Consider the following 26,435-nt stretch of genomic DNA (forward strand, 5'->3'; position numbering starts at 1 on the left):
CTCCAATTTTTCTATCGATAACTATAATACTTTATTGTACTTTTAGCCACGTCTCGGGAAAATCTGATCATGACAGCCCTACTCACCATCTCCGTTTAGCGTGTTAGTATTCTAACATTTGCTAATTAGCACTAAGTAGCCCAAAATGAGGCTGATGGGAGTGTTGTTTGTTTTGCCTGTATTTGGCCATAGATTTGGTCATTTTATTTCATGGCAATCCACCCAGAAGTTGTTGAGACATTTCACTCAAAACCACAAAATGTCAACCACATGGTGGCGCTAGAAGGAAAAGTCACCAAAGTCAGAATGATTCATCCTCTGGGGAACATGAATGTCTGTAGAAAATCATTCATTTTATTTCATCCAATAGTTGTTTAGATGTTTCCGTCATGAAGTGGTGGTTCGACAAATGGGCTGGGAGGCGGAGTTAGCGAGCCATGACGAAAGCGTGACAGCTGTGACCCCGTGACCGAGCCATGCAGCCGAACGGACGCTACTGCGCCTGCTCCTTGGGCCCAATGGATGCGGAAGATCGCCGGAAGATCCGGGTACTTTTCCACTCGGAAGTCGAGCCATTTTGGCTTCATGCGCCTCCAAGGCTGTATCCAGTTCTCTTTATACATCCATGCGACCAACAAACTGACATTGGCATTCCTAGAGGCTGCTAACATGGATAATACTCCACATATCTGGGATTTAAGCCAAATAACTACAGCCATAAGCGTTCACCTCGGCGGAGCTTGATTTCGATTGCAGCCCTTTGATTGCAGAGTTTCCTTCAGAATCCTGCGACTGACCTTCTCTGGGTCCTGAATGCCTCTTCAGCTCTGCTGCATAAAGACTGAATCGCTGTCATCTCAGAATGAGCTATCAGCCACTTCAGCCTCAGAGTCTCCGCATTGTTTGGCAAAGAAATAAATCAGTCGGCGTCGGCAGCTGATGGCAGCGCTCTTAGATCAAAACGTTAAAAGGCCGTCACTGTCGCTCAGAGAGATGACCAAACCAAGACATTTTTTTATCGTCCATAGCTGATTCAATCAGTGAGCAGAATGAACCTTTTCTGCACATACTAGAAATATACCGAATGAAGAAAAGAGCAGAGGAATAGGGCTATTCAGCCGAGGTTATGTCCTTTATTACAGGTCAAATTGTTTTTACTCCTCAAGGCAGAATGAAGGCTTCTTCACAGTAATGGTTTTATTTATGATTTGGCCATATGCAGCTATGAACCTGCAAGGAAAAGTGGGCAGGTACTTAAAAAAAAAATACTTGGAAGGTGATCGGATGAACCATCTGTCAATCAAACTCTTGCTGAAGCAGTCGGGAGAAGAGCAAAGAAATATATTTCAAATCAAGAAAAGCCTTCAGTGCCGTTCTTTGCTCTTCTTTCAATGAAGAAATACTCTCAAAACTGAAATAACTGATGCTATGGCATCATCTAACCTCTTCAGGAGCCGCTATTGTTTTTTTTTTGGTTTATTTTTCATCTTCAATTCACTTTTTTTATTATTTTTTTTAACTTTTATTATTTTTTAAATCATCATTTAATTTCTTTAGAATTTTTATTATTTTTTTCATTATTTTCATTTTTTATTATTCTTTTTAGATTTTTTGGGGGGATTTTATTATTTTATTCACTTTTTTTGTATTATTTAATTTTTTTTTATTTGTATTATTTTTCAAATTATTTCTTTTAATTATTATTTAATTTCATTATCATTTTGATTATTTTTTATTTTTTATTATTATTTTTTAATTATTTTTGGTCTCCTCTCCGTGTCATCACACACATCTAATCCAGTAGTCCATGATCTGGCTGGCTGGCTGGACACAAACGCATTACTTGAAGCCTGATAAAATGGATTTTCGTGTGACGGCTATGCGATTGTTACACCCCACCCTTGGGCAGCCCTATTGGGGCGAACAACACTCCAACAAATGACCCAAATCAACCACAGAAGACACTTTTAAAACACTCATATCCGTAAGATTTATTAACAACAAGACAATACAAAAATCATAAACCTAGAGGCAGCAAAAACCAGCAGTCCTCACACCAGAGGCCTCTCTCCCTTCTGCTGCTAAGCACTTCCCTCCCAACCTCGTTGAGCAAATGCATCACACCTGAGCAGAGCTACTGGAGAGGGAAAAAGGACGACAGCACAGAAAACACATACATGCTGCCGTGTAAGGAAACATATACCTGGATACAGAGCGCTCTCTATTTAAAGTGAGGTATGCCTCATATAAGAACTACATCAACCTGTCTGATACCTGCAATTATGCTGCTGAGATTTCAATTTGGTAAAACAAGGATCTGTTTATCTAGCTGGGGAAATTATCTTGATAGTGGTATCTGATGTTGCACTTCAGCCGCTACATCAGCCTCTTGTAATTTCCACTTAATTTAATTTTTCTTCAATCTGTGCTCATTAACTCTCAATTCACCGTCCCACATCACCGGCTTCATGTTGATTTGATGGTCGGAGCTTTTTGCCAGAACAGGTCCAGTGAGCAAGGACGGCGTCTACACGTACGATAAATGATCCCGTTGTTTTTTTTTTAAGAGAGGAATATTAACATGACCCTCACAGAAGAGGCCTCGGGGCATATGGGTAATCTAATTTAGCTTGAGTAATGTTGCCCGTCATCAGCAAATGAATACAGCCGGCTCCCCTCTGAAGGCTGTGCAATCTATTCTGTTATTATGGATAAAATTAGCCACCAGTTGAGGTTGTTTTTCATCCTGGGATGAAAAAATGTGACGGGGAAGCTGGCAGCTGTAATTGAAGTTAATCACTGCTGAGTTTAGATGTGTCACTCCTGATTCCAGCAGAAGTGATCTTGTATGTTTCTGTCATTGCTCTAACAGTTCCGGTGTACTGAAATGCTTTGCCGGTGATATTTCTGGTAAAGCTCTGAGAGATTCCTGCCAGACGCTGTCATCTGTTTTTAGTAGGGATGCACCGATACCGACGCTGATATCGGATATTGGGCCGATACTCACACTTGCCAACCTTGAGACCTTTTTTTTCCCTTCCACATAACAGAATGATCCCAGTGTCTTCCACACAGTGAGGCATATAGCTTATTAATTAAACACCGGTATCGGATCGGTGCATCTCTAGTTTTTAGTGTTTCTCATCTCCTGCTCTGTTGACACGAGGTGATCCCTCCAGCATGAGACACTTGTACCGTCCGTGATGTGCCATCACCGCGGTCGTCCACACTGCCGTCTGTTGCTTGGAGACTCTGCAGCTGTGAGGCGTTGGGTCTCCTCACAGTCACCAGGGGACCGCGAGTGAAATGAAGCAGGTCAGGGGGTCACGCTGCGCTAAAAGACACTATTATTACACACTTAGAGACAAGCGGTCGCTCTCACAGCCTCCTCCTCCTCCTCCTCTGGGAGAAAAGGCAGTTTTGCTGCAAATGCTTCCAGGTGGAACATGATAATGAACACAACTGTCTCTCATCTCTCAACCCACACGCTGGGTGTTTTTTTTTCTCTTTTTAAAAGCTGAGATGATTTATCTTTGATGATCAATTTCCTGGTTCAGTTAGCTACTGATGGTGTTTACAGAAAGCACTTTGGCTCTCTCACATTACATTAAAACGTGTGAGACATCAGACTCAGACACATATTTCTTTTGTATAATTGGCGCACAATCCAGACACATCTCTTACACACAAACAATACTCTCCAAAGACTTTCCCCTTACGCCTCTCGCTCTCGCTTTAAACGTCTTGTCATTTAAGTGTGTTAAAAACCCGGAGCTGTGTGAGCGTTGTCAGGGCTGAATATGGGCCAGAGTCCTGTCTAAAGTGGGGCACATTGGTTTATAAAAAGCACGCCCATTTACTCAAGTATTTCATAGGGAAAGGTTGATTATGCCTTTGAGATGTATCAGGTCATTACTGGGTTGTTTTTAACCATCCTCAAGTCATTTTTTTAGCAAAGCATTTGATGAATATATTGTTAAAGATGAAATTAAAAGGAAAATATAGAATCAAACATTCATGTGCAGCACACAGTATGACACAGCCACTTGTAGGATTTTGCTCCAAATTCAAGTTAACACATATTCAGGAATCATTAAACATATATAATATACTTCACATTCTAGAGGTCCTACGCTGAAGCCTCTGTCTTTCTGAATCTGGATCAGCTGCTGGCATCAGGTGGGACCCTTGTCTCGAGCCTTAACTGCTGATTGGCTGAGTAAGTAGATCAGCTCATTCAGATGACAACTAATAAAGGAAGCCCCCCACCCCCAAAAGGATTCCCCTGGCACACTTCAGCGCCTCAGACAATTGAGCTGGAAACGGCAACAAGAAAAATGAGCGACAGAGAATGTTTCAGATAAATGATTGGCATGACGATTAAATATTCAATAGCACTGTCAAAACTTCAAGTTCTCATTAGAAGTGCACAACTGGAACGCTCACACAGTCAATAGACCGAGAGCTGAACTTTAAATCAAAGTGTCTGATCTTGACCCGACTCCTGTCGACACCAGAATGGTCCAGTAATGGGCGTAATAGGTGTGAGCACTTCCCCAGTGCGTCTTCGTCTCGTATAGCTGAATGGCCTCAGCTCACCAAAAGGCAACTTGGGAGGGAGAGGAAGCGAGGAGAGAGGTAGAAAACTAGGGCACTGTTATCTGGCCGACTTTTTTTACCAACCACCAGGCGCGAGGCAGAGAAAGAGACAGAAAGAGCTGTGGAAACTAGAGCCGGAGAGACGAGAGGACATCACAAGTGTAGACGAGACAGGGGGGGAACCTCTGGAGTCAACCGAAGACAACCTTGACTGTCCTACGCAGCCTTTTACGATCACACACATGTGCAAACGCGGGCACGTGAACACACACACACACACACACGTCAAGCGGCAACATGTTCGAGGAGCAGGCGACCAAGGTCAAGATCACATCCGTGGTGATTTTGGTGGGCATGTCGGCGATGCTGGCGGCGGTGGTGACCGACCACTGGGCCGTGCTCAGCCCCCGGGTGGAGAAGCTCAACGCCACCTGCGAGGCGGCCCACTTTGGCCTCTGGAGGCTCTGCAAGAAGACCATCTTCATCGTGGAGGAAGACCCTCAGGGCAAAGGCTGCGGCCCCATCAGCTTACCTGGAGGTACGGAGCCTTCTGTTGTCACTGCTGGGGAAAGAAAACCTGCTGCTTGATGATTTTGTGTGTTGTTGTTGTTGTTGTTGTTCTGCTCCGGGGTTAAAGTTCATGTCAAGGTGACATTCTGACTTTTATATTTGATATCAAGGTGAATTTGTTGTGTGGTTGCTGACCTCCTGGATGTATAGTCGCGGTGAGGAGTTTTTCTTTTGCCAGATTTAGAAACAGAGAAAGAAAAAAACCTGTTGAAAGAAATATTTATCCTGCAGTTCTGCTTCATGAATCTGTGTAAACATGCAGGTCAAGCAGACAAAAACAACAGAATATGGCGGTCTGTCTGCTAGCGTTCACACTTATCAGAGTTAGAATTGAGCTTGACGTATATTTGAGTTTCAGCTATGCAGAGCTGGTGTTTTTCTTCCCAATTTCCAATAATCTCTGATTCATTTTTCCATAAATCTTGGGACATCAAACATTGCTTTGACATCTAAAAATCATTTTAAGGACAGCCTCAGTGGCAGTAAAGAAGGAACAGAGAGGGTTGGAGCTACATTTGGTCAGCCTTTTCTTCCACCCCTTGTAACAGATCTATGACGCAGCTTCTCACTGAAACTGTCATTATGTTCCACAGAGGAAGTCTCTGAACAGGGCGCCAATTAAGCACAGTCGAACCAGCTGAAGTCAAGTGCGTAATGGGAGAGCGTCGCCACCGCTGTGCTTCACAGTTTACATGACAAAAACATGAATCTGGGCTGATGGACTCTCGATGGAAGAGGAGGAATGAAATCCATTTGACCTCACAGGAAGTGTTACGTAATTTGTCAGCATACTCAACTCTCTATATACAAAAATGTAGAGAAGCTATTTAACGTATTCAGCTCTTGCTCTGTCAGACTCACAGTGTCCGGCAGTTTGTGAAATCTATTTGATTCGTGTACATGGACGAATTTCCCTTTTTTTTCGTGACGCTCAGCACGACTTTCAACAACGTATTTTTGGTGCGTTTTCCAACGAATGTTTAGCAACACGTGACGCACGTGTCAATTTCCACTCCAGTCTTTTCAAACTAAAACTACTTAGTTATGTTTAGGAAAAGATTGTGGTTTGATTTAATAACACCGGAAGTGGCGTAACTTAAGTACAGAAGTTACGTGACAAATCAAAGTTGACTTCTGGTTTCACATGGGGTACAAACACCCGTCTCCTGGGCAAAAGTCTGGTGTTTTTAGACCCACCAATCCACCCCGACCTCCTCTCTACGCAACTGTTTATACTTCCCGCTTCACAATTACGTGGATTACATAAGAATTGATTTTGTGCTGGCCATCACGAAAAAATAGGAAATTTGTGTCAATGTACACGAATCAATACATTATATTTTGTGACTATTTCACGAACTGCTGAGCGACTGGACTGATCTCAGGTTGGCTTTGATCAAACCAGATGCGAGACTTTCTTTGCAGTTTTTAAGGAATATACTATAATTCAAGGAGTATTTTCTGATGCTACTGATAAACCTCGCTTTGGGCAATGTTTAAAGCGTCAGTAGGCAACAATTTTTTGGCATCATTGGGCAAAAATTCTTCAAGTGTTCCGAGAGAAAACTCGACTTCTGCACCTCCTCATGGTTCTGTTTTCAGGCTTTAAAAAAATCTAGCCCGTGACGGAAGACTCTGACCAATCACAGGTCATTTCATAGAGAGAGTGCGTTCCTATTGGCTGTGCTCCGGCTGGTGGGCGGTGCTTGGTATTTCCTCAACTTGATCTCCACATGGCTGCCGGGTCATTAACTTTCTCATTTTACAGCTAAACAGTACACTACAAGATGTTTCTGAGAACATCTGAGGAGAGAAATAGGCATTACAGTAACAGAATATTGATTCATATTTGATCAGCGCTGCCTAGTTTGACCGTTTGATCGGAGTTCGTGAGTGACTGACAGCTGCTCAGAGACGGCAAGGCTCCAGCTCCGCTCTGATTGGTGGTTTTCTTCCAGTCTATGAAATCCTGCAGATGTCATTAGGAACACCGGAGGACTCAGATTACCTGTCTCATGCACTACTGTCAGGATATAGTGTCCGGTCTACAATCATATTTCTACCCACTGCTGCTTTAAATGCACCAATTTGCAAACTCTTGCTTAAATTCAAGCTATAAAACTAAAAAGTGGGCTGCTCATTGGTGCAGAATCTGTGTCAAAAAGGTAAAATGGTGGTCCATTTTGGAAGTTATTTCCCTTCCTTGCATAACATTACATTCGGTAACTGAGTCCAAAAAAAGAACAAGTCAACAGCGCTCTGTCTAGCAGTCAAACATCTCCAAAATAGCCATGTAGCCTGTTTGAAAAGAAGCCGGCCTCGGGATAAACAGCGTCTCGCTGGCCTCTGGCTGTGTGTGCGTGCCTCGCAGCCTAACAGAGAGATCTCACACTGACTCCATCATTGACTTTAGCCTCCGGCTCCCGCACCTCAGGATCAGTACAGGCCTTAATGAAGTGTGGCTTCCCGCTCCAGCTCGTGAGTTAAAAGTACACCTGGGAGACTCGGGAGGGGATGAAGGGGATTGGGGAAGAAGACAGAAGTCTGTGTGGGTGGATAGAGACGCAGGGATGCCTCTGTTAACGGGGGAAGTATGCATAGGAGGAGGAGGGGAGCTTTTAATACTGTACTGTACCTGAAAGAGAGGGCAGAGTTGTGACAGCTGCCTGCCTCCACAACACTAAATGGAGACAGAAATTTCTATCTGTTAAGACCAGAAGTTGGACATCTTTCCCCATGGACAACACATGAACGATCCAGTTACAACTTGACAGCAGCGGTGGCAGAATATCTGTGCAGAATCACAACTGCTTCAGCGACAGTCGACACGATCCGGAGTGGACAGGAACAACACGAGAGAGAGAGAGAAGCCGTCTGACGGACTAAACTCGTCAGAGGCTCACCTGTCTCACTTCCAGCAGCAGAGGGAGTTCAGCCCTCTGTCTGCTGCCACCTGTCAGAGTTAATACCAGTTGTTTTAACAGAGACACCCCCCTTGGTTACATTCATACAAACACAGCGGCGTTTCTAAACTTGGCTCATGAGAGAAAGTGAGTCACTCTCTCATATTACCTGTAAAGGTCTGGGGGTTTGGCGCGTGGCTATACGCAGCTCTGCCATTTGCTCCCACGCCAGGCACAAGAGTGGATCTATGAGTGTGGTGGTGGTGCGTCCTTTAGTCCTCTGTGCTGCCTTTTTATGTAATGTCAAGATGACACGGAGGGGGAGAGCAGTGGGGCTACCTACGGGTCTGAGAAGTGAAGCCAATGCTGAAGTGCCTTAAACTTGCATTCTATCTAACAGCCAGCAGGGGGCGACTCCTCTGGTTGCTAAAAGAAGTCTGATTGTATAGAAGTCTATGAGAAAATGAGTCTACTTCTCACTTGATTTATTACCTCAGTAAACATTGTAAACATGAGTTTATTGTCTCAATCTCTAGTTTCAAGTCTTCTTCAATACAGCATGATGTTCATTTAGTAAATTATGGTTCCATTTAGAGTCAGACAGACCATAAAGCAGGGGATGCTTTAGGGCGGGGCTACCTTGTGACTGACAGGTCGCTACTACAGCGTTGTCCGTGAGTTGTCCATGTTTTCGTCTTACAACTTTAACCCTTTCAAAGTGTGTTTTCTGTTCATCAAAGTTAATTATAACCTTTTTGATCACCTAAAAATGTCCGTATTTTTCAGCGTTCGATAGCTCCACCCTCTCGTGTCACTTCTGGTTGCAAAAAAACAAGATGGCGACGGCTAAAAGGCCGAACTCATGGCTTCAAAACGCCAGTCCACAAACCAATGGGTGACATCACGGTGACTACGTCCACTACTTATGCACAGTATTTTGGTGAGATGGTGATTGGTCAGTTTCCAGTGGCCAAGAAAACAGGTTCACGTCTACAGGTTTCTTCTCTAACAGGTGTTTTCTCTACTGGCACCCAGTTTGGTTAATGTAGTTTGACATCAGAGAGGACCACAGAGAAAATACAGCCACTCTCTGGCTTCAGCCCTTTGCTTTCTCCTTCACGATAGAGTGCCATCAGGACTGGCAGCTTGAGAACTGGATTGCACATTTTGAGTGCAATGTGATAAATTCACAGGTACTTTTTAAGGGAGTCAGTGTTTGCACGTAGCAAGTCAGCCAGCCTCTGGCAATATTGCAACACCTCATGATGAGGTCTGCAGCATGGAGTCATTTTGACTGTTTCCATAGATTTTATCCCAGTATTCAACCTACAGTACTACTGGACAGTTCGGAACAAATACTTAGATTGTTTTTGCTCAATTAGCAACAAGTCAGATGCAAAATAGACTCAACATGTACTCTTACTAGTGTGTTATAGGATGCATACGCTTGTGAGGTTCTAATAATAACCGGCCACTGAGTTTAGAGCCTAATGGAGTGGCTGGCGCCAGCGTTACTTTACCTGCTTGTCAATTGAATGTGCGTCGTAGCTCGAGTGTTTAAACAAAGCACAATGAGTTGAAACCCTGAGCTGATCGAGAGTGCACCCTAACAGATTACATCCTTGATGAACAGTATACCCAAGCAAGCAGCGGTGATTGGACTTAATAACACACATTTGCATTTTCCCCAAACAGAGGCGGGAGTCAGTCGTCGAGAGGCGCGTACACACACAAACACTTTCTCATATAGGCACAATTACACTGCTTTGGTGAAGGGCTTGCATAACAACGGCAGCGAAGCGGTGAACCCAAATGACTTTTGAAATGAGCTTCCAACAAATGAAGAATGACAGCTTGAGTGCTGTAAAAAAAAATCAAACGAACCCTTTATGGATGGCTTCATGCTGCTCGGATGGGAAATTAAGAGCGTAAATGGGGCTTTTGGGTGCATGTGTTTGTTCTTACACGTATGTGCGCAAAGAAGAAGGAGAGGAGTTTATTATCAGACGTTTTAGAGCTTCCAAGGGCCTGTTCAGACCCGGTATTAACACGCGTCCTCAGTGATCGGATCACCTCTAAGTACAGGTGTGAACGCACTCAAGACGCATTGAGGACGCATTGAGATCGGATCTTTCAGACCACATTCTTTTAGCAGTGTGTACGCTGATGTGTCCTGGGCCACATTACGGACCGCCTACTCAACTGACCGCAGGTCTCTGGACATACATTAGAATTAGAATGGGTTTTGATCCATTTAGACTCTATGATGTGTGTTTTGCCTTGTTAAGATGTGCTCCTCTAATCGTCCTGCTATTGGACAATTTGGGCGTGTTCCTTCAAGTGTGGTTAGTGCGAGTTAGGCTTCAGTGGAGCAGAATGGGGAGCAACAATTTTTCTATTGCAGACCACAGATTGTAGACTGTATTTCAGTTATTTCCAGCGGAACTGGTCCAAGATTGGTCATATGGATATATTTTTGTTTATTTTAATTTTTGTGGAATAAACTACTTTTCACTCACAATATGAGCCTCATCTTTGAGGCTGACCAAGGAGTGAGTGTCTGCTGAAGGCAACTGGAAGTAGGACATGGTAGTTTATGTGAGTCAGAAACACTTACATCCGGCTAGAAGTGGTGAGGATTGTTTATAGCAAGCTGCCACTACACTACATAATCTACAGACTATCAGACACGCAATGTGCATTATTATCATATTGTCGGAGGTGTGTCAGTGTTTTTGTTCCGCTCCTTTGCACGGAGCTGACTCCCGCCCGCAACCGTTTGCTCGCTCTCATTCCCGGATCTTACAACTGACATTCATGTAATAGTACGTCACAATGTCTTACTACGTGTTTATTTGCATATAGAGCGGGGAAGTGAGATCGGATCACAAGTGGTCACTGGAGACGCATGTGGAGACGCATTGTAATGCCAGGTGTGAACAGACGTACTTAAAGCTGTCCACTTGTGTTCGGATCACTCAGGACGCATGTTAACGCCAGTTGTGAACAGGGGCCAAGTTGTCTCGTCTTACAGTGGGAAGAGGTTACTACCAGAGCACTTAAACCTTCAAATAAAACATCCTCCTCCTCCTCTGCTTCTTTTCAGTGACACAATGCCGGTGACCCCAATTCATACTCTCAAAAGCACCGATGTCACCTTGAGCCACCGCTTTCACTTTTCCAGACGCCCTGTCATTTTCTTCTCTGCCAGCTTTGGGTGCAGAGCCAAAAAACGTGGAGGCGTGGCGCCGATTTCGCACTGAGAAAACAAGCGTAAGGGTCAATATTTGAATGAATATCTCCCCATTATGTTAATTTAAAAATATATAAAAGGAAATACATATTCAGAGATAACATCACTTACAGAAGGAGATACTCCGATGTGTTTTTTTTTGTGGTGACAAACCACCAGACAAACTTTTGAATTTCACAATAAAAGGTCAGGCCACACACGCACGCGTACATGCACATACTCACAAGGGCCGTGAGGACTCTCCTGTGCTGCCGTGTCCCAGTTATCAGACCTCCTAGTGGAATAGCCATTCAAATACCACCAGCACCACCCATCCTATTCACATTGACCCAGAATTAGTCGGTCATTCTGCGTGGCTCGAAAAAGAACAGCCTAAAAAAACACCATCTTCTGTAACAGCTAAGCTATTTCCGAGGACCTAAATTGTGGTTATAGGTAAAAGCATGTAAATACCATACTAGAAACTGTAAAAGGAAAAAAACACGAGAATACTAAACGTAAAGTTGAGATGGAAGAAAGAGAGATGACAGGTGGAAGAAGGGTAAAGGAGAAGCTGCATGTCAGAAAGAGGGAGGTGGTAGCAGAGTTTAATAGAAAGAGGTAAAACTAAGATGACAGGCGATACCTCGCTCTAATCACTCCCCCTCGCTGGAACCAAATCTCCCCATTAGCCTGACTGCAAGGTCAATGATACGCACCCAGATGTTCTCCTCCTCACCCAATGTTCATCATCTAAAGTTAGAAGCCAGATTCTTTTTTTAACCTTTTGTGGGCAGTTTTATTTTCATTACAAAATGTGAGTAGTTGCAGTTTAGTACAGTAGACTCCAAAAGTATGATGTGTCATAAAAACAGAACTTGGCAACAAAACTTTTTGGCGGTGACAAAGCAAAGTGATTAAATCATTTGGATGAATCACTCCTGTGCGTCTGCTCTTCCTGTCTTCTGTCTGTTGTAGCAACGAGGTAAAGGACTGAAGACAGAAGAGATTTGTTCTCCTGACTGCACCAATGTCGGAGACGCTATTCCTGTCATTTGGGTTGATTTGGCTCATGAATTGGCACCGATGTCAGTACTATAACAGCTATTTTCCATTTTGGAATGAATCAAAATGTTGAAAACAAACTATTTAATTCTACCAATGATGTGAAATGGATGGACTATTAACAAAGTCACCATCACAACAAAATGAGTCTGACTCAACGGGTGTAGATTGTGAGCATAATTCTGCCATTGGCTGCGTAGCTCCTCTTCTGCACTATCTGTTTTGAAAGGGCTGCGTCGCTGCATCATGGTTTTAGCGCCGCTCAAAGATGATTGTGATTGGTTTAAAGAAATACTTTAATACCAGAATGCTTACGTGTGGAGCCAGACCTGTCTTAGCGCAGACACAGCTCTGTGGAGATAGGTCTTCCTCTGACGTCACCCATTGGTTTGTGGACTGCCGTTTTGAAGCCTCGAGTTTGGCATTTTGTCCGTCGCCATTTTGTTTTTTTGCAACCAGAAGTGACATGAGAGAGTGATACAACTGAACACTGAATACACATTTTTTAAATGTTATAATCAACTATCATGAACTGAAAACACACTGTGAAAGGGTTAAAGTTGTAAGATGAAAACACGGACAACTCCCAGGCCGAACAACGCTGTGGTAGCGACCTGTCAATCACCAAGGTAGCCCCGCCCTAAAGCATCCCCTGCTTTATGGTCTATTTGACTCTAAATAGGACCATAATTTACTAAATGAACATCATGCTGTATTGAAGAAGACTTGAAACTAGTGATTGAGACCATAAACTCATGTTTACAATGTTTACTGAGGTAATAAATCAAGAGAGAAGTAGGCTAATTTTCTCATAGACTTCTATACTATCAGACTTCTTTTAGCAACCAGAGGAGTCGCCCCCTGCTGGCTGTTAGAAAGAATGCAAGTTTTATGACACTTCAGCATTGGCTTCACTTCTCAGACCTTGGACAAAACAAAAATAAACCTATTTGCTAAACTCCGCCCCCGAACTGCGATTGTCCAATCGTATCTTAGCAGCCGTAACTAGGAATGGCTCCGTCAAGCTTTGGATTTCTCAATAATTACTCAGAAATTCAAGGTAAATCCAACCGCCGTTATTATTAAAATGAGAACGATTGTGACCCGGCAGCCATGTTGAGATCTCTTGAGGAAATATCAAGCACCGCCCACCAGCCGGAGCACAGCCAATAGGAACGCTGAAATGACCTGTGATTGGCCAAAGTCTCCCGTCACGGGCTAGATTTTTTTAAAGCCTGAAAACAGAGCCATGAGGAGGAGCAGAAGTCTAGTTTTCTCTCATATGCTGAAAGGTTATTATGGAATTTTTGCCCAATGATGCCAAAAAGTGTTGCCTACTGCAGCTTTAACTCTCAGTTTCTTTCCCTGCTCTCTATGTTATCCTTTGTAATTCATCGATAACTTCATATAACTAGAGGATCAGGCTTTTGAAGCTTCCTTTGTATGAACCAAAAGTCTCTCTGTCTTGTCTTTGTGTGGTGGGCAGATAACAGTCTTCATAGAAACTGGAGTAAATCTTATAGCTACGCCCAAACACACATTAGGTTAGATTAGTTTAGCCCCAGAGGTAGAGACAGCTAATGAGAGAAGACTAATGAAAATAATATATTTGCGGATCCAAGCTGCTCTGTGACCCCGCCTCCGATTCTCCCCACCGTCAGCCTGTCCATCCCCTCAATCTCTCTCACACACACACACATATGCATGCACGCACTCCTCTTGATATACCTTTGTAAATAGATAGGCCTAGCCAAGACCTGCAGCAGCCTGTTGCTAGGTTACCTCTTTAGTGATTCTCTCTCATCCTGGGTAACAAACAGCTCCTCCGTTGCCTGGTACACACATACAAACACACATGTATGTGCACACCCATGCAGACACCAGTCCACAAACATCGTCCGTGTCTGTGTGGACAGAGAGAGCACCTGTCTGCTTTATGGATTTAATCTCGGTGAGAGTTGATGATGAGTGGAGGAAAGAGGTCCTCGCCACCCCCCCACTCTCTCAGCCCAGCTGCCCTTAGAGACAACAAATAGATAGATGGATGTGTGGGCAATGACTGCACCCAGGAATCGTTTTTCTTTATGAGGCTTTATTGAAGATTGGACTATGAGTTTGGACAAGCAAAGTGCAGAAATGTATCATTCCTGTGTGTAGAAGTGCCAACTGGTTTCTGAGAAGTAAACAACGAGGTGGACAGTGAAGGATTTGAGTTGTTATTTTAGGATAACGGCAGATAACTAAGTGAAGCCAATGCTGAAGTGTCTTAAACGTGCATTCTTTCTAATAGCCAGCAGGGGGCGACTCCTCTGGCTGCTAAAAGAAGTCTGTTTGTATAGAAGTCTATGAGAAAATGAGCCTACTTCTCACTTGATTTATTACCTCAGTAAACATTGTAAACATGAGTTTATGGTCTCAATCGCTAGTTTCAAGTCTTCTTCAATATAGCATGATGTTCATTTAGTAAATTATGGTCCCATTTAGAGTCAGATAGACCATAAAGCAGGGGATGCTTTAGGGCGGGGCTATCTTGGTGATTGACAGGTCGCTACCACGGCGTTGTCCGGTAAGGGAGTTGTTTTCGTCTTACATCTTTAACCGTTTCACAGTGTGTTTAGTTCATGAAAGTTAAAATTCGAACCTTTTATTACACGGCTGTGTTGAATACTTGATTCTGATTGGTCAATCACGGCGTTCTGCGGTCTGTAGTTTCTTTATAACAGATCGTTGCTATGGGCGCAGTTCTGATGACCGTTTTTGAGTCAAATTATTGATTTCTTCATTAAGTAGCCGTGTAATAAGCGGGATAATGTACAGCGAGCCGGTCATTGTTGTGAAAGAAACCCCTATAGCATTGCCCTGTCGGGATTTCTGTCACAACCATGACCGTCTCGCTGTACATTATCCCTTACTTGGTCGCCTAAAAATGTCTTATTCAGCATTCGGTTGAACATATGGTGCCTTCAAATGAAACTCGTGAGCTCGTATTTACAAGAATGAGAAGTCTTGTACACGATATGCTTGGCGTTCAAGCGGTAAAGTCGTGAGAGCACCGGGGGGGCATTCATGTGGACTCTTCTGATGAACACGGTAAACACCACCCCATTTGAAGGCACCATTAGTTCAACCCTCTCATATCACTTCTGGTTGCAAAAAAAACAAGATGGTGACGGCCAAAATGTCGAACTCCAGGCTTCAAAACCTGCTCTACGTCCACATCTTATTAACAGTCTATGGTCATACAACATTACCTTCTTTCATAGCTGTGTGTTTCATTAATGTCGGTGTGTTTATTAGCTTTCTGATGGGATCCATTTACAGTGATTGGTATTGCAGACACAGATATAACCTGAACCACCTGCTGTCTTCCCCTTTTGTTTCATCTCCCTCTTTCTTCTCTCTCTCTCTCTCCTCCCTGTTTTACTCTACAGCAAAAAACTGTTCCTACTTCAAACACTTTACCTCGGGGGAAGAAGCTGAAGTTTTTGAAGTCAAGACCCAGAAAGGTGCGTGCCTCCCCGCTGCCACCCAGGCTACATTTTACAACACATCCTATAACACCCAACAGCAGCAAAAACAGCCTTTTCTACATGTATATATGCTCAGATATGCTGTCACATGTAAGAAATCTAATATACACAGACACTACAACCTACACTTTCCTTTCTTACACAACTAATGTGCAATATGCCTTTTTCTTTTCAATATAACGAGGAAACATTTGAACACAAACTCAGTTAAATGCACACCGTCCCTTACATGAGATAAGAAGGAAACCTGTTTCTCTGATTCTCATCTTCTCATCATCCCCGCTTTGCTATTTTCAAAGTAAATGTTTTTCCAGGAAGCAGCAGCTCCTCCATTGGCTCTGCGTTGGCCAGCGGACCCGTTCAGCTTCACATAGAATAACAAACAGCTGGTTACTCATAACGGAGACAATTAAAGATCATTATCAAACTATTAGATCAATTGCAGCACACGGTTACGTCTTGGTGAAATCAGCGAAGACACATATTGAAAATGATGAATTTATACAGCGTTTCATATGTGGTGGTCGTCAGGATAGCGTCAGATACAGAATATTATGGACAAAGAAATATATTCCTTGACATCAGTGCAACGCTGTCGCGACCCCCTTAGTTTATTTATTCATCTGTTAAACTTTCATGCCTCATCATTAACCTCTCGTGTCCTTTCAGAGCCTGCCCCTCCCTCCTGCCTGCGATCACCTCATTCCCTTCAACTGGGTTTCCCTGGCCACCTCCTCACCTGCAGCTTGTTCCCTAACCAGTTCCTCAGCCCATATATACCAGTCCTAGTTCACCAGTCCCACTTGCCAGATTGTCTAGTGTCTTGCCACCTAGCTTTCCAGCATGGATTTGTTTGCCTGATTGGACTGATTACCTGGTATTGACCTTTGCCTACTTAGTAAAAGCTTTAACCCCCTGAGACTCACAATCCCGACTGACTTTACTGTCTTTCAGAGGCTCTAGCAGGTGAAGACACAGATATCATATGAAACTAGAAAAACCCAAGGAATCCATTGGTACCAACCATGTCATGCTACCATGTCGGGGAGGGGTCCCTTGACCTCTGACCTCAAGATATGTGAATGAAAATGGGTTCTATGGGTACCCACGGGTCTCCCCTTTACAGACATGCCCACTTTATGATATATATCATGCAGTATAAATGTGTTATTTTCCCCTATTCTAAAATGGTGTGTTTGAATATTTCTGCATACTGGGGTCCCTAAACAGTCTTGAAATTACATAAATTGGATATCACTGTAAAGCTGAGACTCTTGTGGATCCAATGAGCCCAACTGTATTCATGTGTGATGATGTTAGTCCCCATAGGAGACATTTCATTGTAGTAAGACCATTTTTTTTTTTTATTTGACCTCACTGTATAAAATGACCTGTGGTGACCTCTAGGATAATCACAGCCTCATGAAACTTTACAGCCACAAACTAGAGACCTAGAGCATTCAGAGGATGGATGGATCAAACTAGAGACCTAGAGCATTCAGAGGATGGATGGATCAAACTAGAGACCTAGAGCATTCAGAGGATGGATGGCTTTCCTAGGTGGTAAATAACCACTAACACATTGTTGGTTTCACACGGGATGCATACCCCGTCGTCCCCGACCTCCACCCCATATGGAGTTTCACACAGTCTATCATAATGACTACGGTCACTAGAGGTCGCTGTCGTGTTCTTTTATACCTTCTTTCAGTGATCTACCATGTGAATAGATGATATACCTACTAGTAGGTGTAGTAGGCCCCTACTGACCCACATCTATGGGGCTATAAGCCTATTTAATAACCTGACAACAGCAAAAACGTGCACACGTGAGATGCATGAAGAAATCTTTACACACAGACCAACAGTCCTCAAACAGACTGTAGCGTCGGGTTATTTTACACTCGGTGTTTCTCCACAGTCGGGGTGCTGAAATGGAATAGGACGCTCCAAGGATCATTTCTATCACAGTTGGAGTGTTGGAGAGCAGGAAAGACTAGATTATCTTTATCTGACAACAGACGGGAGGGAAGAGAGAGGGAGAGAGAGAGAGAGAGAGAGAGAGAGAGAGAGAGTAATCATGTCGTAATCATCTTGTTAGAAGCCGGCAGCATCGTATCTGTCATGCAAATGGCAATATTGCCAGTTAGGATAAATGAGCGTTGTTTTTAAAGTGAGGCTAATTTAAAGGCTAATTATCTGTGTCATAACTCGCCTGAGTGCAATATTGAAATAATTATTATGGAAACGAGACTGCAGCCGCCCCTTCTGCTCCTGCACTCTCTCAATGTTTAATTGCTACCACTTTGCCGCCTCTCTTCCCTCCATCTCTCACTCTCTTCTTTCTTTCTTTTTTACTGTCGCTTCTTTCCTATCTCTCCCCAGAGTACAACATCTCAGCAGCAGCCATCGCCATCTTCAGCCTGTTCTTCATGACCCTGGGCACCCTCTGTGTCATCTTCTCTTTCGGGAAGGGACGGGACTACCTGCTCCGGCCCGCTGGGATGTTCTTCGCCTTCGCAGGTCAGATGATGTGAATCACAGATCAGGCTCTCGTCTGGTATACTCTCGTCTCGTCTCTCTCGTGTTATGCAGCTCAACTCGAAGCGAGGTGTGTCGGTGTCATCGTCGTGCACACCTTTTTCTTTTGGTGATGAATATTACTTATGCAGCTCATTAAACCGAACTGACACGGCTCATTTTTTCATCACATTTTTTTTGGAGGTGGTGAGTTGAGTGTTGAATTAACTTTGATGGGTGCAAACTCCCATCTAGCATCAAATTTATTGTTTCAAAATTCAACTAAAACTGACAATCTTTTGGATTAAACATATGGCAAACCGTTTTAACATTTAAAAGCTAGACAGGATATTCATTAGAGATATCTGCAACGTAATTTTGACTGGGCAAAACTTGAATTTTAGATATCCGTTTGGACTAGTATTTACTAATATCCGCAAAGGAATTGTTGATATCTACAATTTAATTCTGACTAGTCAGAATTCCAGTTCAAGATATCTTTAATTCTCCTCTATTGTAGATATTTACATTGTCATTTTTAGATATCTAAAATAAAACTTTGACTAGTCAGAAAGATGTTGTAGATATCTCTAACTGGAGTTAGGGATAGTCAAAATGTAATTACGGATATCCTGAATTAGAGTTTTGACTAGGCGAAATGACGTTGCAGATATCTGTAATAACGTCAGCAGCTACGACAAGTGGGAGGCCGAAGCAAGCCCCCAGGAAGAGCACCGCTTGTTGATGCCAACTTTTGTAGTGGCCAAACGGCGGTACTGCAATTTCTGTGTCCGTCACGTGATGTCATTGGGCCCAAAAATACTTTTTCCCATAGACTTACATTGAGAAAGAGACGTCTGTAACTCAGCTGATGATTTGTTTAGGTAACTTCCAGTAGGAACACTCTAATAGCACTATTTAAATTATTAGGTCCTTAAAGTTGTAAAACGCACTAATAGCTGAATCCAGAATTATTTCTCTTCCTCCGTTCATGTGAATGAGACCCAGACCGAGGCTGGAGCGCCAAGCCGTGATGACGGCGTGTCGTTGGGACCCCGTGACCGAGTCATGTGACTGAGCAGACGCTACTGCGCATGTTCCATGTGCCCAAGATCCGGGTACTTTTCCAGGCGGAAGTCGAGCCTTTTTGTCTTCATGCGCCACTGAGCAAGTTTCATAGGACTGAACGAGGCCAACGCTGTATCCAGTTCTCTTTATACATCCATGGGCGGAAGCTATTCAAACATACTATGACGCATTGCTGCAGGCGAATTGGTTTATAAAGTGTGTCTGGAGACAATAAATCTACAACACGTTGTCAATTTCTACCACAACTCTCTAGTGAACAAAGCTCTTGTTCTCCACAGATCCCTCGATAAAAGCTCTTTCTATTTCATGTAATTTTCTATCTATCTGATCCACAGCGGTCCCTGAACCACCCGTCTCACAGCCGGCTGCTCAAAGAGACCGATGTTATGTGTCCAGCTCGAAGGACTAAAGGCTCGTTGTGATTAAATTGAGGTTGTAGCTTGTTACTACAATTAGAAAGAACCGTCAAGCTTCGCTATTCAATGTTAAAACGGCTTGCCATACAACACAATCTGCTTTTAACAGCAGCCCATTCTTTCTGTTTTGGTGCACAGGGCTCTGCATCATCATCTCCGTCGAGGTCATGCGCCAGTCCGTCAAGCGTATGATCGACAGCGATGAGACCATCTGGATCGAATACTACTACTCCTGGTCCTTCACCTGCGCCTGTGCCGCCTTCACCCTGCTTATCCTCAGCGGAGGCGCCCTGCTCCTCATCTCCATGCCCCACATGCCTCGTAACCCCTGGGAGACCTGCATGGACGCTGAGCCCGACACCTTAGAGTAGCCACAGGTGATGCAACGTCTGAAAGCCCGCTTAAAATAACAAAACAAAAAATAAAAGTGGTTTGGCATATTTTAGCCCTTTAACGACATATCTTATCCCACATATTTATCATTACTGCAAGCTATTTCCCAAAGTGTTTCCCACTTTCCGTGGCCATTGATTTCAGATAATGTTGGTAAAATATTAACTTGTGATAGTTAAACAGCCACAGCAAAAACAATGGATTTCACGTTATCTTCACAGGGTAAAGCAATTGAAGCAAGAATGTTTTGAAAACTCTTCCTTGTTGGTGTGTTAAAAGGAACAGTGAGTAACATTTTGGAGGATCTATTAGCAGAAATGGAATATAATATTCATAACTGTGTTTTCTTTAGTGTATAATCACCTGAAACTAAGAATTGTTGTGTTTTTGTTACCTTAGAATGAGCCGTTTATATCTATCAACATCCGCCATGTTGCTCCACCATGTTTCTACCGGACAAACCGAACAATGACTCTAGAGAGCGTTTCACGTTTTTACGTTCCCTGAAGGCCACCGTAACGTGAGCTGCAGAGTGCAAAACCGTGGTATCGCCAGCAGCCGTCTGACTTCCGTTGCTCCTAAAGTGGTCTTGGTAAGGATGACCTCTGAGTGAGGTGAACGGCGTTACCACGGTTTTGCACACGGCGGCTCACGTTACCGAAGTCTTGGAAAGGGAGGAGTGAGCGGAGGGGTACTCAGCTGGTTGCAATCTGCAACCACACCACTAGATACCATCAGATCCTACACACTGGTACCTTTTAAGAGCTGAAGAATAATTAAGTAACAGCCGAGACTTAAGAGTCATCTGCCGAGCAGCACCTTTTTTTTAAAGCAAGAATTTACCAAACTCACGTTATGTTTTTTTTTTTACAAGGTCATTAATTGTTTTTGAGGAATAACATATCTCATAAAATCAATGCTCTTCAGCAGCGGTTTTAGGATGTTGAAGCTCCTAAACACACCCACACATCAAGTGGGCTCTGCTTGTAACTGCATCACCTCGTGACAAAAAAACGAATGAAAAACAAGCCAACTAAATGTCGATACTGTTTGAAGCAAACAGTATCGAAATTTTTTGCTAATTGATTTTCATACTGTTCTAAAATCAGCTGCAACCAGTCGGATGGAAGAAAGGATCTAGAGACGTATACTTTGGAAAGAGTTTGCAGTAAATGAGGTAAAACATGCACCTGTATCGCTCTTTAAGGCTTATGCTACGTGTCCACAGCCTCCGTGCTTTCCACGCCCCCCATTCATTGTCTATGTAAGCAGCCGCGCAATGCATTCTGGTAGCGTGGCGCTCGCGATTTGAGAGACTAGGCGTCACGACGCCCGCTCCTCATTTACATAAAGTTGAGGGCTTGTGTACTTTATGCAAATCATGGGCGTCCGACGCGACTCGCCGCGTCTCGAAACTCCCGAGGATCTTTTAAAATAAACGTTGTCGATCCAAAATAAAGACAGATTCATCAACTGCATGGATTATTTCTCGCCTCAAATGTTTTCAGAAACACATTTCAGTGAACTATTTACGTGAAATAAGAGAAGAAAGTTTCCAAACGAGCCTCCAGACTGGTTCCGGTTTGAAAACTGGGAGCAGCAGCCAACGGCGGGAAAGCGTTCATCCAATCAGGAGGCGTGTGCCTTGTTTCTAGGGACAGCACACCAAGTGCCAATGCTGGGAAGCGTCGTGTTCCCTTGCGATAAAAAACGCCCCTGTGAACACGTACCTTTAGACCTTCATCAGGGTATTTGACTATAAAGTGCCACATTTAAGGGTTTTGACACATTTTACGATACAAAGAATGCCATAGTATTCGACAATCATGTTCAAAGATATAATGTAAGATTGTTTATGGTCATCAGTGTCTAATCTGACAACATCTGCAGGTAATCCTTCTATGTCTGCCACTCTAATGAAAGTCATTTTCAGATGCTGTTTTATACTGGACTAGACAAGCACCAGACATGATCAAACCTTGAGACTAAATAAATCACATTAGATGGCAAGATAAAAGAAAAAAAGCTGGACTAAAAATGTACCACTAAACCAGATAAAGATGGTGACCCATTGCACTTTAACGCTTTGTTTAAAGTGAAGTAGTGAGCTGTTATAATGGGCTACTGTCACTGCAGCAGCCTCTTCTTTTCTCCGAGGACTTTCTACAGTCAATCCATGACATTGATTGTCTGGAGAGAAGCCGTATGCCTGATACTCCCTCGTTGACATCAGTCATTTATTTCAGGTCGATGTCCAAGACCCCTGGTGACTTAAGTCCACGACCTCCAATCCATATTATTAGTCCTTATTTGCTGAACGTCGGAGTTGTGCTTGATAAATGTACTCTGCTTTTAGTGTAGTGTAATAATTGACCGCTCGCTGAACCCTTACCCTGAACAGCCTTTGTCCAATCATAACTTGCAAGTGGTGTCTCCTCTCCAAAACCAATACAAGCACAAAAGTAGGCTAAGAGAAATTTATTTAACAGTGTATTTATCCGCTCTAATATAGCGCATGTGTCCAGTTAAATACAGTAACACTAACCTAACCCAGTGTTACTAACAAAGCCAGCCATGTCATGATTTTGTGGCGTTACAGGTTTATTTTTTTCTTTCAGAAATGCTTGTTAACAGCAACACCTGTGGCCGTTAAGTCAACTAAAGTCAGCGTCAGGCTCGCGCTTGCTCGCTCTAAATAGACATGAACGAGCATCGTTCAAAACAGTGAGGCGACACACGTCAGCTAAAACCACAATATCACTCTATAGTTCAGCTGCTTGGCAGTAATGTTAGCTGACCAGACGAAGGTCTCTCCATGAATCAATGCTGATCCTAGTGTTGGCTTTTCCTGCTTCAGCGCAGGCTGAGGCAGCGGGGCTCCGCAGCGAGTAACATTGTCGTCTCCGCCCGCAGCCGGAGTGAACAGGGGAGACACCAGTACATTTATACGCTTAAAAAGTAAAGGTACAAACAGTCCCTTTAAAAGTGACGCAAATAGTGCAATCTGCATCCTCACCGCCAGATGTCACTAAAACACTGGTCCCTTTAAGTCAGCTGACGACGCTAACGTTAGTTTAATTAAATAGCCAAATACAAGATGTTAAAATCAGCATCAATTGGCTTTTGTCTGAAATCAACCATTGTTGCAAAAATTACTCGAATTTTGACGTAAATCCAATAAAATTCTTTTAATTGTAAACCTCCGTATGGACAGCTTGACAGGCATAGCAACAGTAACTAAGGAGGGCGTGGCTTAGCACATCGTCAATTGAAACTGTGCCACTTTTAGTGGTTAGCCATAACTGTGGGTTGTGAAGCATAGACTACATAAAAATATATCATAAACATCCTTAGAGAATATAGATGTTTGTGGCACTTATATTTATTATATATATATTACTATTGGTATTACATTATGGTTTTTTTTTTGTTGGGGTTAGGGGGGGGGCAATATATGCCTACAATATTTAGGATAAGTGTGACACAGATGGCTTTTCCATTTAAGCCTATGATTGTAAAATGGTACCTTAAAGCTTGAAGATTTTTCTTATTGCTGTCAGATGCACAGCGTTTTGATATGTTCAAAATCACAGATGACCTTTTTGTGATTCTACAATCAACAAAAACAAACAAATCAGATTTTCACCTGACAGCAGTCATTTTTATTTGGCTCTATTTCCTGCTGGAAAAGGGTCGTACATTGTTAGCTAAACAGCCACCTATACGCCCCCGAAGTCATTCAGCCGGAGCAGGTGCAGTGAAATTAAAGTTCCCTGAACGACGCTGTTTCACAACCAGGGGAACACAAGAAGGAATGATTACATTTAGCCCTGAGGTCCTTCTATGAGGAACATTTCCATTTTTCTTACTGCAATCACAAACGTTAGAGGTCGTTGTGCAGGTTTGTTTTTTTAGAAAACTAAATATATCTATGTTTTTTTTTCCATTTTATTGACTATTTTATATATTCTACACATAAATAACATGAATCATCACATTCAGCTGGACGTGTAGAGCTGCAACAATTAATCAATCGATTAATTGTCAACTATTAAATTAATCCGTTTGAGTAATTTTTTAAGAAATGTGAATATTTTCTGGTTTCTTTACTCCTCTGTGAAAGTAAACTGAATATCTTTGAGTTGTGGACAAAACAAGACATTTGAGGACGTCATTTTTCACAATTTTCTGACAATTTATAGACCAAAAAACTCATCAATTAATCGAGAAAATAATCAACAGATACAGAAACTAATCATTAGTTGCAGCCCGAACAGGAAGCAGCTGTTGACAGATGTATAGTATATAAAACAAATCTGTCGGAGTTTTTCTTGCAAACAATACACTTGATTTGTATTTATTATAAAATATAAATGTTCTGATATGTCCACGATTGTCTTTTTTTTCTTCTTCTAATGAACTAATATAAAAAAGGTCAATAATGCTGTTTGATGTGTATTGATGCATAATCATGTTAGTTCCTCTCCTTTTTTAACATATATAGAATAAAGCATTCTTTCCTCCTTATGTTTTTTTATATGTGTACCTATAAATAGAGAATCAATGGATGTACATTTATTCAGGAAATAAAAATGTGTTTTTCTTTACTGAGATTCAACCATCCTTGTGTCGTTGCCCTCACAGAGTCACTTCTTCATCTAGAGCAGGGGTCAGCAACCTTCACTATCAAAAGAGCCATTTTAGGCAAAAAAAAAATCTGTCTTGAGCCGCAAAACATGTGATCATTGTAATGAAGGTAACACAGTTTATAGTCTAAGTATATAGTATATAAGTCTAATGCAGTGAGGGTCAAAGAGACAATGTACTACAGAGTATTAGGGCCACATTGAGGGAAAAAACATCTGAGATTTCCAGAATAAAGTCATAATATTACGAGAAAAAAAGTCGTAGTATTACGGGAATAAAGTCATAACTTAATGAGAAAAAAAATCTTAATATTATGAGAATAAAGTCATAACTTTACAAGAAAAAAAGAAAATAATACGTAAAATTACTACTTTATAATATCACGACTTTATTCTTGAAATCTCAGATTTTTTTTTTTTCCTCAATGTGGCCCTGATACCTCATCGTACCGTCGTACCATAGACCTACAACAATGAAAAATAAAAATGAAAATGTAAACAAAAAACAGTTATTCATTTCCATTTTTAAAACTCCACAGGGAGCCACTGGAGTGGAGCTGAAGAGCCGCAGGTAGCTGACCCCTGGTCTAGGAGGAACCTCTCAACCAGAAAATGTGGTTGAACTGAGAGACATTGGAAATGCTCCAGAGACCTTAAACACTGCAGGTCAGGTTCTTTTCCGGATCTGTAATTGATGCACAAAGCTCCCTGAATGATTCATGAGACTTTTTACCTTATAGAGTAATGAGAGCAGCGGGGGGGCAGAGCGTACACACACTATTTACTGTCTGCCGTCTACATCGGTTTTGATCCCTGGAACTCCCTCGTGGTTTTGTTTTATAGCGTTTGCTCCGACACAATCCCTGTTTCCATACATGTGAGAAAAGAAATATTATGCCAATTAAAATAGCACACAAAAATGTTGTGCTTATGGAGCACACATTTGTTAATAACGCGTGCAAAGTCGAAGGTTGCAGCACAAATTAGTTGGTAGAATATATGAAGTCTTGCAGTGGATGCATTTATTAAAGCTGGAAGCTTGCAGGTGATTTTGAGTGACGGTTGACTGTAAACACGCTTAACCCGGAGAGCCCAGATTTAATCTTTGTGAATCCGTAAATCAAACTTAATGCTGTTAGATCTGTAATTGTTTTTCTTGTGGAAAAAGGTGAAGGAAAATATGGAATTGGTGAGAGATTATGGAGAAAACACAACCCCGCAGCCATGTGTGTTACACCCTCACACTCATTTCTTATTCACACAACAAAATAATAAAACAGAATGAAATATGTGTGATGTATAATATATCATATTAGATAACAATAGATTGCATTACACATCACGTAATGATCTCTGCAGGGAAATACACTATGTGAGTATAATGAGTAGGCTTTGTGTAGAATAATAATGTCCCTTATTTTCATTAGCTAGTCTAAGCATTAGGGCTGTGTGTTGGCAATGATCTGGTGTAA

At 42.5% G+C, this 26,435-nt stretch overlaps 1 protein-coding gene across 1 annotated transcript; it reads left to right on the forward strand.

Moving 5' to 3' along the window:
* The first annotated feature begins 4,366 nt into the window (after nt 1–4,366).
* cacng1b (calcium channel, voltage-dependent, gamma subunit 1b) lies at nt 4,367–22,931 on the forward strand. Its single transcript, XM_074656842.1, has 4 exons — nt 4,367–5,137; nt 15,801–15,875; nt 18,285–18,422; nt 20,063–22,931. The coding sequence occupies exons 1-4, from the start codon at nt 4,897–4,899 to the stop codon at nt 20,293–20,295; spliced, it is 687 nt and encodes a 228-aa protein (XP_074512943.1). The 5' UTR covers nt 4,367–4,896; the 3' UTR covers nt 20,296–22,931.
* Nucleotides 22,932–26,435: the final 3,504 nt, after the last annotated feature.

Source organism: Sebastes fasciatus, chromosome 13 (genome assembly GCF_043250625.1).
Source record: "Sebastes fasciatus isolate fSebFas1 chromosome 13, fSebFas1.pri, whole genome shotgun sequence".
NCBI classification, from domain to species: Eukaryota; Metazoa; Chordata; class Actinopteri; order Perciformes; family Sebastidae; genus Sebastes; species Sebastes fasciatus.